The sequence below is a fragment of the Carcharhinus amblyrhynchos genome, chromosome 10 (genome assembly GCF_965287045.1).
Source record: "Carcharhinus amblyrhynchos chromosome 10, sCarAmb.v2.hapA, whole genome shotgun sequence".
Taxonomy (NCBI): domain Eukaryota; kingdom Metazoa; phylum Chordata; class Chondrichthyes; order Carcharhiniformes; family Carcharhinidae; genus Carcharhinus; species Carcharhinus amblyrhynchos.
Window position 1 is genome coordinate 2,058,813 of NC_137333.1, and position 15,059 is coordinate 2,073,871.

Consider the following 15,059-nt stretch of genomic DNA (forward strand, 5'->3'; position numbering starts at 1 on the left):
CCCACCCATTAATGGTTGTTTCATGTGTTAGCACTGCTTTTTGCTCAGGATTTTGTAAGAAAGTAATGGGCCCAAACACAGCCTCAACATTGCTTTGCCACTGAAAGCACTGCTTACATTGAAACTGGAGGCCAGGAGTAGGCCATTTGGCCTTTCGATTTTGCACCGCCATTCATTATGATCATGGCTGATTATCAAATTCAATGTCCTGATCCCTCTTCCCTCCCCATATCCCTTGATCCCTTTAGCCCCAAGAACTATCTCTAATTTCTTTTTGAAATCAAACAATGTTTTGGTCTCAGCTACTTTCTGTGGTAATGAATTCAACACATTCACCACCCTCTGGTTGAAGAAATTCCTCCTCACCTCAGTTCTAAAAGGTTTACCTCTTATCCTCAAACTATGACCCTTAGTTCTGGACCCCCCTCCCCCCCACCACCATCGGGAACATTCTTTCTGAGTCTACCCTGTCTAACAGGATAGAATTTTATAAGTTTCTATGAGAAAGGCTCTGCATTAGGTAGGATTTCTTGAAATAATTGTTTGTGCATCTATTCATTTGTTCATAAGATGGATATAAATGTGTCAAAATAGATTTGAAATCTCCATCTGACCCTATGGTTTCTAATGAGATCTGACAGTAACGGAATTACGTGAAATTATCAGTCTGGCTGCTTGATGCAGCAGCTGGAAAGGTTCCTAGTTGGATGTTGTAGATAATCTCAAATGGTCATCTTCATTTGAAATGATCCTGATATTCAGTCACACGGACATTTTCATCACTGCCAGACACAAAACACCCAAAGCAGATGATACTATTCCCACAGCGATGCAATCTGCTGTCCGACTGCAAGCAATCTAGGTGACATAGTTAGGAATCAAGGCTGCTTCAGTCTTTGATGTAAGCAAACCCAAAACAGAACTGCTTCACATTTTAACTTCATTGCAATGGGTAATGTAAGCCTGCTTGTTTGTGTCAATGGTAAATAAATTTTAGACGTTACTTTTCTCTATCTGTGAAGTGCGTCTTGAATGTTAAAAAATAACGCTTTCCCCTCACTTCTCGGAACCAGAAAACAACTCCTCGCCTTTCCACGGATTTGTTCACACTATCAAACCCCCTGCAGCCTTTGCAAGAATTGTTTCAGAGGGAGGGGTTCAGAAATCTCTGCACCCTTTCTCCAAAAAATGGTCTGCCGTAGGCACGATGGACTGAATGGCCTCCTGTGCTTTGTTATTCTAAAATGGGCGATTCTCAGAGTAAATAGTGTTTTCCTCACTCATATGATTGATAAACAGGTCAAATTCCCGCAATGCAAGGCTAGCATCAAAGTAACACAATAGCCTTCTCCAGCGAACGCCATTATTGCATCTTCCATCATCATCTCTTGTTTTAGATTCTAAAACCCAGACCAACGCTGTGAAATTCAATTTTTAGCTCTGGCCTGTAACTATCTAACAGCACAGGAGGAACAGCGGCTAATAAATATGTTATTGCGCTGACTATCGGGTACAGCTGTGCACTGATGAGAAGCCAGGAGACATGAGGATTTCGGCTACCATGCAGCCACCAACACCTGGAGAAGCTGAACAAGGGCCCGGCGCCGACAGGGGGAGGAAGGGGCCGCACAAGCCGGGAATGATTCAGGATGGGAACGCGTGTGCAGCCCCCCCCCCCCAAAAAAAAGAGGGAAACAAAAAGATTAATCGGCAGCAGCCATCAGACCCACTAACCAATCAGCCTCGCACATTCTGAGCTCCTGAATGATCAAAACTGCAAAGAAAACAACATCCGTCCACTTTCACACACCAGTGGAAATGGTGCTCCCTCACGGCAGGGCTGCACAGTCGCACCATCTGGAGAATAAATCGTGTGTGAAGTACAGTATAGTTTGGGACCGAAATCTGTGGCGGCAACTCAGCGGTTAGTTCATTAGTTCCAAACTTCCAGGGATTAGTCCGGCATCTATTCTGCTGTCAGAAAGGATAAGACAGACAGAATGCAAAAAAAAACTTCAAGGAGGATTGGGACAACCAGGGAGAGGCGGGGGCTGGTGGGGGGGGAGGAGAGGCGGGGGCAATCCCAGGGCTCATTTTCAAAGTACGGAGTATAACAGTGCATTGGCCATCCTCAACATAGTTAACATCACTATTACTAAACAAAATGATTCATTCGCTTGTTTGACCGAAGGATGTTAAACAATTCACAGGACTGAACAACATTACAGTTCATCAAATGGGAATGTATTAACAAGATCATACCACACAGCACGGTGTCATAATTTAGTGGTTACATTACAAAGTATGCTCGTGGGTTCTTAGACTAGTGTTATCTGACGCTTCAGTCTTCCATCTACATGTTTATAGGTACATGTATGTGTACATGTATATAGGTACACGTATGTATACATATTTATAGATACATATGTGTACATGTATATAGGTACATGTACATGTTTATATACATGTATGTGTATATGTTTAGAAATGCATGTACATGTACACAGATATATGTACACCTTTATAATGCATGCATGTGTACATGTATATAGGTAAATATACATGTTTATAGCTACATGTGTGTGTGTTTATAGGCACATGTGTACATGTAAAAAGGTACATGTACATGTTTAATAGGTATGTGTATGAGTATATGTAAAAAGGTGCATGTACATGTTAATGGGTACATGTATATAGCATTTAGAGAGTGCAATCGAGAAATTAGAACCTGGGCAACTGAAGATTAAAGTTGCCATACAAAGGAAGCTCAATGTTACTGATGCAAACATGTTAGTGGGCAGCATGGTGGCACAGTGGTTAGCACTGCCTCACAGCGCCGGGGACCCGGGTTCAATCCTGACTTGGGTCACTGTTTGTGTGGAATTTGCATGTTCTCCCCGTGTCTGCATGGGTTCCCTCTGGGTGCTCCGGTTTCCTCGCACGGTCCAAAGATGTGCGGGTTAGGTTGATTGACCATGCTAAATTAACCCGAGTGTTAGGGGTATTAGCAGGGTGAATATGAGGGGTTATGGAAATAGGGCGGGTGGGATTGTGGTCGATGCAGACTCGACTGGCCTCCTTCTGCATTGTAGGGATTCTATGATGCTATGAAAATACTTTACTAAATATCTCCACTATTTATTGATCACCATCTAGAAAATTGACATTCCTTTTCTCTTGGATGTCCCACCTCAGTGTCGGCAAGTTCTCTTCTCATTGATGCCCATTTTGAAAATGTTAGCTGTATTTGGATTAAGTGGGTTTGGGCAAATTGCATTGGAGGTTGGCAGTTGAGTTGAGGAAGTGTAGAAAAATGGAGACAACCAAATGACTTGCGTCTGTGCTAGACTGAAGCACTGAAACAGTGAGACTTCTTACACAGCAAACTACCCAGCCTTCAGGAGAACACTGACCACGACACCACACAATCCTGCCACAGCAATCTCTGCAAGATGTGCCAGAGACCTGGTTAAAGAGTTAGGTGGTAAAGGGTGACTTAAGGGTGGAGAAAGTGGCAGAGAGATTTGAGGGAGGGAATTCCAGGATTTAGGGCCAAAATGACTGAAAGAATCTAGGATGCGGTATAAAAGATTTATTATGAATATTAAAGATCATCAGTCTCGGCTCCAGAGTGGTGTTGTCATTACTCACATCCTTCACAATAGAGGGCCAAGTTTTATAGGAACTCTTTGCAGTCTTGTGGGGAGCAGAGGGGGAGGGGGATTGTTTTGTATTGTGAGATTCCTGGGTAGTGACAGAGTTACGATGTTTGCTGTTTAATGCTCTCACCACAGCCGACACAGGAACACAATAAACAGCAGCTTCATGTTCTGTCAGTGGGAATGATGCCACGCAACCCAGCACTCAGCAACAATAATCACATGTCAGCACCTTCACGCGCAGGAAATAAGCCTGTTGACCTCTTCTGGAAGGGCAATAATCCACATGGGCTCATTGGACTAATAGGAGAGTTGATCAATGTGAGTCAGCATAGATTTGTGAAGGGGATATCATGGCACAGGCACAGTGGGCCAAATGGACTCTGTCTGAGCTATGACTCTTGCAATCTGCCTGTCTAGCAAACAAAACAGGAATGGCAATACTGAGGCGACTGGTAATGTTCTGGAGGACACACAATGAGGAGGGAGCTCTCTTTAGCACTAGAACTCACTTCTTCTAAACCACAGGACAGTGAAAAAAATTAAAATCCTGGAGGGAAAAGCCAGATGCCAAAAAACAACTTTGGCCAAAAACAGGATGGCAGGAATTTCAGAAATGATTTCTGGAATCAGCTGTGAGTCGCACTCTTGCCTCCAACTCAGAAAGTTCACCCGCTCCAGAGACTTGAGCACAAAATTCAGGCTGACCGTTTGGAACAGTACTGCGGGAGTGCTGCACTGTTGGAGTAGCTATAATGTCAAACAGAGGCCTCATTTCCCCTCTTGGGTGGATGCAATAAGGTCTCGTTGATCACTATTTTGAAGAGGAGCAGGGGAGGTTCTGATGAGTGTCCTGGGCTATTATTGCACAGTCAAGGCCACTAAAAAATACTATAAAAATATCTGGTCATTGTCACATTGTTTTCTGTGGGAGCTTGCTGTGCACAAATTGACTGTCGTGTTTCCTACATTACAAAGGTGACTGGATTTCAAAAGTACTTCATTGGTTGTGAAGCACTTTGGAATATCTTGAGGTCGTGAAACCTGCTGTAAAAATTCAAATCTGTCTCTGAAATTCAGGCCCAAAAACATCACCTCCAAGAAAACTGACCAACGTCCAAAGTTGTGCAAGTTAGACAGATTGACCATGCTAAATCGTCCCCCTAGTGTCTGAGGGATTAGCAGGGTAAATAAGTGGGGTGATGGGGATAGGGCCTGATTGGGATCGTTGTTGGTGCAGACTCAATGGGCTGAACGGTATCCTTCTGCACTGTCATCTATGAGTCATAGTAAACAAAACAGGTCATTGTAAATCTATGAGTCAGCAACACTTTACGATACTCTTCCAGTAGTTTCACAGTTGTGCTATTGCGTATTTGCATCTTTACTTGCGGGCACTGCGCAGTACCTTCTTGTTCAATGCAACACCATCTTCACAGTCAAGGACAGCACAATCTACATGGAGACTGGTAATCTTGTGGAGTTTCCTTTCATCATTCCCAGGGACGTAGAGAACTGCCCTCCGAGGCACGTACTTATGCTTGGTATTTGCGCTGCAGGCGTAGTGACAACACTCCACGCGCCCAAACGTCTTGACAGAGTTACTTCTGCAAGGAAAAAGGGCCAATGTCATCAAATATTCAAAGTCAAAAGGGAAAACAAAGAAAAAGCAGGCTTCAAGCATGGCAGGCAATTTGGAAAAAGTAAATGTTCAATTTGCTTTTTATGGGGAAATATGATCAGCATCAGCAGTGGTATGTGAATCTCTGCAAGTTATCAGTAGTATGCCTTTCGTGACAACTTGAGGTACAGTATAGGCTGTCTGAAAGACAATATGTTGTGCATCCTCTTGGAAGTACTAGCTTAATAAGGTGATTCATTAAAGGACCTGGCTCATCGCTTCTCGGTCTTTTTCCTAAAATCAAGCATCAGATTAAGCCCAAGACTCTCACCAACTTTTACAGATGCACCACAGAAAGCATTCTTTCCGGATGTATCACAGCTTGGTATGGTTCCTACTCTGCCCACGATGACAAGGAGCTACAAAGGGTCGTGAATGAAGCCCAGTCCATCACACAAACCAGCTTCCCAACCGTTGATTCTGTCTACACTTTCCGCTGCCTCAGAAAAGCAGCCACCATAATTAAGGACCCCACACACCCCAGACATTCTCTCTTCCACTTCTCCCATCAGGAGAAAGATACAAAAGTCTGAGAACAGGTACTAACCGCCTCAAGAACAGCTTCTTCCCTGCTGCCATCAGACTTTTGAATGGATCTACCTCACATTAAGTTGATCTCTCTCTACTCCCTAGCTATGTCTGTAACACTACATTCTGCATTCCTTTTCTTCTCTATGAATGGAATGTTTTGTCGTATAGCGTGCAAGAAACAATACTTCTCACTGTATAGCAATGCATGTGACAATAATAAATCAAAGATGGGGTGCAACGCCTTATCTTGTCAGCTTGGATCTTGTTTGTCTCTCCTTGTGGGGACCAAGAATTGGATTCAATAGGAATTTGAATTTGGTTTTTGGAATGAGCAAGGAATGGATCCAGGTTTGTCCACTCCACTCTGAGCACTGGCTTTGTAACTTTAAGGATGGAGTAAAAATGTATGTGGCTTTAACGAATGGGAATAGGAGAGAGGGTGGGGATAATATGGAATTGGAGACAATGTGTGGAGAATGGGAAAAGGAAAAAAAGGAGGAAGAGGATGGGTGGGTGACAGGCAAGAGAGTCACACCAACAAAAAGTTGTATTTATGCAGCACCTTCATATAGCAACTATCAGACAAACATTGGACATGTAGTGCTAATCACTATGCCACCATACCACCCAATGCTTAGTTCATTTCCAAGTTTACCGTCATCTGCAAACTTTGAAATTATTTCCTGTGTACCCAAGCCCAAACCATTAACATATATCAAAAGGAGTAGTGGTCTGAATGACATTGTGCACTGGCCTGTAGGAAAAATGACTGTTCAGCACCACTTTCTGTCTCTTGGTCAGTGTTGTATCCATACTGCCACTGCTTAATATCTGGTACTTCATCAATCATCTTTATAAGTCCACGGGCACAGCATCAACCCACACGGTCCTCATCAACCTCATTTCATCACATGGCATAAGCATAAAGTGACATGAACTGGGATAACAATAAGCTCTGATAAAGGGTCATCCAGACTCAAAATTTTGGCTCTAATTTCCCTCCACAGATGCTGTCAGCCTTGCTGAAATTTTTCAGCATTTTCTGCTCTTGTTTCAGATTCCAGTAGCCGCAGCATTTTGCTTTTAACAATAAGTGGACTTGATTCTATTAGTAACACTCCGGGAAAAGGTTAACTTGAACTGTTCAGTTCGATGAAGCTTTTATTGTGTTATCCAAGCTACTTTGGCAGAAAGTCATTACATTTTCTTATAATTAATCTCAGAGCGGTTACACATGAGGAGGCAGACGATCGAAAGCTGGATCAAAGAGGTAGGTTTTAAGGAGTGGTTTAAAGCAGAGAGATTCAGGGAGGGAATTGCAGAGCTTTTGTCCTTGGCAGCTGAAGGCATGTCCACCAATGATGGAGTGATGGAAATTAGGATGCACAAGGGACCAGAAATGGGGATGTGCAGAGATCTTGGAGAGTTGTAAGGCTTGAGGAGATCACAGAGGGACAAGGTCATGGAGGGATGTGAACACAAGGAGGAGAATTTTAAAATCAAGGTCATGCCAGACTGGGAGTCTAAGCAGGTCGATGAGTTCGGGGATGAGGTTGAATGGAACCTGGTGTGAGTTGGGCAGCAGAGTTTGGAGGAGCTCCAAGTTTCTCAAGAAGGAAAAGTATGAGGTCAGCCAGGACAGCCAAGGAACAGTGAAGACTAGAGGTACAAAAAGCACAGTCAAGTGTTTCAACAGTAGCTGGATAAAGGGAGGATCAGAGGTGGATGATATAGATAGGTGATATTGGGAGTATGCAGTCTTGGTGATGGAGTAGTCATGAGAGGGGTGGGTGGAGAATGTTTCACATCTTAATGCTGGGGGATGGAGTTTTTCGAAGCGTGTTTTGACATTCTTAGAATCATAGAATCCCTACACTGCAGAAGAGGCCATTCGGCCCATCAAGTCTGCACCGACCACAATCCCACCAGGCCCAATCCCCATAACCCCACACATTTACCCTAAGTAGTCCCCCTGACACTAAGGGGCAATTTAGCATGGCCAATCCGCCTAACCTACACGTCTTTCGGACTGTGGGAGGAAACCGAAGCACCTGGAGGAAACCCATGCAGACACGAGGAGAATGTGCAAACTCCACACAGACCCAAGCTGGGAGTTGAACCCGGGTCCCTGGCGCTGTGATGCAGCAGTGCTAACTACTGCAATGAGATGGGTCAGAAACATTTTCCCTGAACATAAACAAGGGGCTGTTAGACCATGTTGAGGTCATTGTGTCTTTCAAAGGTTACCTCATTGACACATGCAGAATTCTTGAGAAGGCAAGATGATATGGAGCTGTTCCCACTAGGCTAGAGGATCCACAAATAAGATTCATCAACTTTTTAAAAATTCATTTGTGGGACAGGGACATCACTGGCTAGACCAGCATTTATTGTCCATTCCTAGTTGTCCTTGAGAAGCATTTGGTGAGCTGCTTTCTTGAACTGCTGCAGCCCATGAGGTGTAGGCACACCCAGAGTGCGGTTAGGGAGGGAGTTCCAGGACTTTGACACAAAGGAAAAGGAAATAGTCATTTAGGATTGAGACACGGAGCAATGTCTTTCCCTAGAGGCGAGGGAGTCTTTGGAATTCTCCATCCTATATCATCATAGATCCTCCATCACTGAGTATATTAAAGGCAGCATTCAATGGAGTTTTGTGTGGGAAGGTAAAAGAGGTTCAGCCATGTTCTTAGTAAATGTTAGAGCAGGTGATCTCTGGTTTAATACACGCCTGGAGGTTGCATCACATGACTTTCATCCCAGCCTCCAATGAATGCCCAACACACTCAACTGTGCACCACCACCTTACACCAATCAGAAAGCTTTTTGCAACTTGATGGCTCCTTGCTGTCGGACAGAGCCATTTTCCAGGTCCAATATTTTTACAACTTGTAATGACTTCAATCAAACCATTGAGGTTGGCCTATTGGAATATGAACTCCCTGATTAAGGAGTCAATTGATGGGCCAATCAGAGAGTCCTTTCCTTGTATTTAACCAGGAGTGTCAATTCCTCTGGCACTCCTGAAAGTAGACTGCTGACTGATAGTGCTCTGTGTACCACTGCTGGAATTGTAAATAAAGGGATTTTGGTGAAGGAACTTCTGCCTCTGAAGGCTTATTACACAACTAATGAACAAGAAAAATGAGAAAGATCAGAAGTATGTTTTATTGCCCCTATCATTTCATCCTCGGTTTGCTCACAGTTGGAGTCTTGAGGATTGCTGGAGGGAAGACAATCCTGTAAAATGGGTCACCTTCCAGAGCACCTGATTATATATTCTCAACTTTGTGGCACAGTGGTTAGCACTGCTGCTTCACAGCACCAGGGACCTGGGTTTGAATCCTGGCTTGGGTCACTGTCTGTGTGGAGCTTGTACATTCTCCCTGTGTCTGCGTGGGTTGCCTCCGGGTGCTCTGGTTTCCTCCCACAGTCTGAAAGACGTGCTGGTTAGACGCATTGGCTGTGCTAAATTCTCCCTCACTGTACCCAAACAGGTACCATAGTGTAGCGACTCAGGGATTTTCACAGTAACTTCACTGCAGTATTAATGTAAGCCGACTTGTAACATTAATAAATAAACTTAAACTTGAAATGAAATACGCCAACAGAAATGTAATAAAGATCAGATAATCTGTTTTAGTGATCTTGGTTGAGGGATAAATATTGCGTAGGACACTGAGGAGAACTCCCTTATTCCTTTTCAAAATAGTGCCACGGGATGTTTTACATTCATTTGATGGGGCAGACAGTGCCTCGATTTAATATCTCTGAGAGTGAGGTGCATACAGTTCACTGATATGTGCAGCTTAATATTCAGAACACATGGGCATTCAGCAATCACATGACACCTCTCCCAGTGATCCCAGAATATGCCTCAGTATGCTCACACCCTGGGGCCTCTTCAAAACACTTCTACACCCTGAGATTTCACCCGTGTCCTCTCAAATCTCTGATAACCAGAGGACACAGACTTCAGATATTTGGTGAAGGAACCCAAAGACAAGTTAAGAATAATTCATTTTTGCAGCGAGTTGTTCTGATTTGGAAGGCACTGTCTTGTAAGGCAATAATAACTTGATACATCGAAGGGGTGAAACTTACAGAGCTATGGAGAACAGACAAGGAGAGGAAGTCGTGCGGTAGCACAGTGGTTAGCAATACTGCTTCACAGCACCAGAGACCCAGGTTTGATTCCCAGCTTGGGTCACTGTCTGTGTGGAGTTTGTACGTTCTCCCGGTGTCAGTGTGGGTTTCCTCCGGGTGGTCTGATTTCCTCCCACAATTTGAAAGATGTGCTGGTTAGGTGCATTGACCCAATCAGGTGCCGGACTGTAGTGACTAGGGGAATGTCACAGTAACTTCATTGCAGTGTTAATGTAAGCCTTACGTGTGACTAATAAACAAACTTTACGTCACTAATCGCATCGCTCTTTCAAAGAGCCGACACAGGTGCGATGGGCTGAATGGTCCCCTTCTGTGCTGTATCATTCTCCGATTTCACATTTGCTCACAATCTTTATGTCCCTGGTAACAATACCCAGCATCGCGATGAGCCAGTTTAAATGAAATCTCCGATTCACCTGAAGAAATGCTCTGGGACAAATCTCCTGTGTCAGATGATGACAGGTTTGTGATGCGCCTTGCTATGAAGTAGCCTTTGTCATTTTGTGGGGTGGGGCTGTAACTCTGAGAACCCCAAAGATGCGCAGCACATGAAAGCTGATTTCACCACCCTGCTTCCTCTCACAGCAATGCCGTTTCCTCAACCTGAAATAATTATCCGTTCTTGCCTTGAAGGATGGAATGGTATCTGCCTGAAGTATTCCCAGTGGCACAACATCATACACCAACAATTCTGAAGAAATTTCTCCTCGCTTCCCTGAGTCAAAATCTTAAATTAAAAACCACTCAACACTGACTCCCAAAGCACAGGAAATGGCCTCTTCCTTTTTGCCCTATTAAAATCCCTTAGAATTTTAAAAGCCTCTATTAAATTGTACGGTCTCCTGTACTCCAATGGAAGTAATCCCAGTAACTCAAAACTTTCCTCATAACAATTCTACTTTATCCCGCTGAACCTCAGTATGTGATCCCTGTAGCTTTGCTGTGCTTCCTATATATGGGGCCTCAGCAATGACCTTGTACGTATTAATCTCACCCTGTAGCATCTCTCCAAAGGCTTTTCCCAATTTTGTTTTTGCAAAATATTTTCAGGGACTTGGATGCCCCTGCCCTGCCGCCAAAACTGGCATTTAGATAACACATTTCCTACCCTCAGAATTTCCAAAGCGTTATACAGTTAACAAGACCATAAGATATAGGAGCAGAATAAAGCCAATTGGCCCATCGAGCCTGTTCCACCATTCAATCATGGGTGGTACGGTGGCACAGTGGTCAGGGCTGCTGCTTTATACCACCGGGGACCCAGGTTCAATTCCTGGCTAGGATCACTGCCTGTGTGGAGTTTGCACATTCTCCCTATGTCTGCATGGGTTTTCTCCAGCTGCTCCAGTTTTCCCCTACAATCCAAAGATGTGTAAGCTAGGTGATGTGGTCATGATAAATTCTCCTTCAGTGTATCCAAACAGGTGCCAGACTGTGGTGACTAGGGGATTTTCATAGTAACTTCATTGCAGTGCAAATGTAAGCTTACTTGTGACACTAATAAATAAACTTTACTTACTTTATGTTTCTCAACCTCATTCTCCTGCCTTTTCCCTATAATCTTTGATCCACTTACCAATCAAGAACCTATCAACGCAGACATGGGGAGAATGTGCAAACTCCACATAGACAGTGACCCAAGCCGAAAATCGAACCCAGGTCCCTGGTGCTGTGAGGCAGTAGTGCTAACCACTGTGCCACCAAGCCACCCTTCATCTCTAACACTACAATTTGCACTTTCTCGTTTCCTCCCACAGTCTGAAAGATGTGTGAGTTCGGTGCATTGGCCAGGCTAAATTCTTCATCAGTGTACCTGAACAGGTGCCGGAGTGTGGCGACTAGGAGATTTTCATTGTAACTTCATTGCAGTATTAATGTAAGCCTACTTGAGACCCTAATAAATAATAATAAAAAAAAATTTAAATAGTGTCGGGGGGGATTAGCAAGGTAAATAGGTGGGGTGAAGGGCATAGGGTCTGGGTGGAATTGTTGTCGTTGCAGGTTCGATGGGCTGAATAGCCTCCTTTTGCACAGTAGGGATTCTATGAAGGCCCAAGCGGAATACCCATACCCCATACCCCAATTCTCCACGACACCAGTGGGAAAACATCTGGTTCAATAATACTCTCGAAGGAAGGGAATCTGCCGTCTTTACCCTGTCTGGCCTACATGCGATGCCAGACCCACAACAATGTGGTTGACTCTTAATTGTCCTCTGAAATAGCCGAACGAGCCATTCAGTTCAAGTGCAATTAAGAATGGATAATAAGTGCTGGCCTAGCCAACGACACCCACATCCCATGAAAGAATAGAGAAAAGAATCATGGAGCTTAGGTTTCATCTTTGGTTTCAATATAAGCTTTTTCTCTTTAACTTTTATTCCGATGGCAAACAAACATTCCTAAGCATAAGCTGTAAAGCAATTCACGTTGACATCCCATCAGTATGAGTAAAATTTCTATCATCAATTTGCGCAAGCCTATTTCCTCTGGAAACAAGTGACAAATTTCAGTAATTCCAGTTCAAATTCTTCATTTTTTTTCCCTACTAAACACAGAGTGCTCTGTTTTCCCCTGCCCAGTTTCCAGTTTTTTCCAGGGTGCATTTGCGAAAAACAGAAAATTGTCAGCACCACCCGAGACCCTAATCCAAATAAACAAGTCCAAACCACAGGACCTGCAAACAGAAACCTCTCGATTTCTAAGAGAATTGCGAGAAAGGCGTCTTCAATTAAGGTTAGATCCAGTCACTGTTACAAAATTGCTATGAAGTTGCATATATAAGGTTAAAAATGTGATGTTCAGCTAATGTAAATATTGAAATGAAATGAAATGCTGAAACCAAAAGAAGAAATCATATTGCACTGTCCCTTTGAAAAGCGTGTGTTTTTGTGCTTGGATTTTTAAATTGAAGAAGATAGGCTGTAGAAGTCAATTTTGCAACATTGTGTCAAAATCCAAGCAGCGGGAGTTCCAGCAGAGCAAAACAGGCTTTTGAATTGGACCAATGAGTTTAAAGCAAGTACTCAAAGACACAGAACCAACTGCATTCAAATTTGAGTTTTGTTGATAGCCTCAAGCCACTCAAGTTGCAGGGATACTGTGAGGGAATTCTAGGTATTTAAACCCGGACAAGGGGAAATAATGGTTAGAGTAACCTTGCCACCTCTTTAGTCAGAAGGAGGGAGAGATGAGTCTCTCATATAGAATCCTGCAGGTTTAATGTATGTCTTTGCAAAACTTACCATCTACAGTCAGAAAGTAGATCAACTTGGGAGATGTGTCAGACCTGAACAGCAAAGACCTCCAGAATTCTAGCAAGTACCTGGTTGTATACATATCCTTTTGAGAATGACTGGGATTTATGAGCCTTTGTTTCATGCATGGGTCATGTTATTCGGACATCATTCTATTGGGAGTTTATTCAGTTTGTTAATTGTTTTAATAAAGGTTGTCACCAGTTTTAAAACAAAGACCTGTTAATTGTTCATGACAGAGAGTGTCCGATCTTGTTTCAATTTACCTAAACTAATAACTTCCTACTCCCTCACAGATTATGAGGCGAGGTATATCCCTTTGGGTGATTCCAAAATGGCGCAGAGGGAAACATCACCTCCGTGTCATAAGAATTGCACGCAGTTTAAATATATGAGTTATTCGAGTTCACCCAAAACACTACAACCTGTGTTCTGGTTCAAGTGCCATTCACCCATCTCTCCTCTGCTCTCCAACTGAACTTTAAAATTCTCATGTTTATTTTCAAATCCCTTCCCTTGGCCTCACCCCAACTTGTAAGCAGAGCATAAGGATGCACATTCACGCATTAGAATCACAAAAGATACTTTTTAATAAGAAAACCTGCATAGAGGTCAGTGGCCCATCAATATCCCAGTCCCTACATGTCTTCATTCCAGTTGATCCCCTTCACTCTCATTCCAGTTGATCCCCCAAGTCAGGTGACACTTACTGTGCTGTGCTGCCCTTAACGGGGCAATCACCACGTCCCTTTCCCTTTAACTCGTTTATACAATCTTCTATAACTATGTTACTCTGTCCTAAACAAGTTAGACAACCATAATTACACCTATGCAGAGGTGTAATTCTGTAGTCTGAGAGCTTCCACCAGAATGACATTAACAAGAACTGCAATGACCTCTTTTGACACAGGCAGTTTATCACTATGTGCATCCATGGAGACATCAGTTATGTCTATAACAGGTCAATCAGCTACTTTGGTGCTTTAGGGTTTGAAAACATTTCTTTACGACAACACTGGCTGCTGGAGCATCTCTCTACTCCTCAAGTCATCCGCATGTTTGTCAACGATCCGTACCTCCATGTCTACTGGGTACAACAGGAGTTTGGTCATAAAGACAATTCCAGAGGTCTAACTTGATCCACTACTGAAGTTTCGTATTGTGACACCATTCAAATTATGTACTTAATGTGTTTTTTTTTATTGTTGCCGTAGTGATGGCTCATTGATGAGATTGTGAGGCTTATGTGCCCAAACAGAAATACTTTTATTGGTAGGCTTTAACTATGTACAGTTCCAAGTATAGACTTGCACATAGCTCTTCCATGCAGGCTTGCTGCTTTTCCATTCGAATGACCAATTCAGCAATCTTGTTCTAGTATGTAATCTCAGTTCCTTCCTCTGTCTGAATTGCTGATTCTGCTGTCAATTTCATGAATTTTATTCTTTTGTTAGTTTATCATTGTCAAGCTTCCCTTCTTCAAACACATATTCTCCTGATTCAATTCTTGTTCTTACTTTCTGGTTGCTTTCCATGGAGTTCAGTTTATTTTCCATTATCTCATCAAGAGACCAAATGGCTCCTTCTGCGCTATAGGGATTCTATGATTTTAAGTTCTTCTTCTTAACCACATTTTTAAAGTTTTTTGCATTTTTTTATGTTTGCTGTCAGTCATTTCATCTTAACATACATAAGTTTCATACAGTGCAGAAGGAGACCATTCAGCCCATCACATCTGCACTGACTCTTTGACAGAGTATCTTCC

At 43.1% G+C, this 15,059-nt stretch overlaps 1 protein-coding gene across 1 annotated transcript in view; it reads right to left on the reverse strand.

The window, feature by feature from the left end:
• The window catches only part of clybl (citrate lyase beta like), a 126,143-nt gene that overhangs the window by 13,208 nt on the left and 97,876 nt on the right, over positions 1–15,059 (reverse strand). The window contains exon 3 of the mRNA XM_080198060.1: positions 5,068–5,266. Coding sequence (XP_080054186.1) covers positions 5,068–5,266 — 199 coding nt within the window. The remainder of the gene's footprint in view (positions 1–5,067; positions 5,267–15,059) is intronic.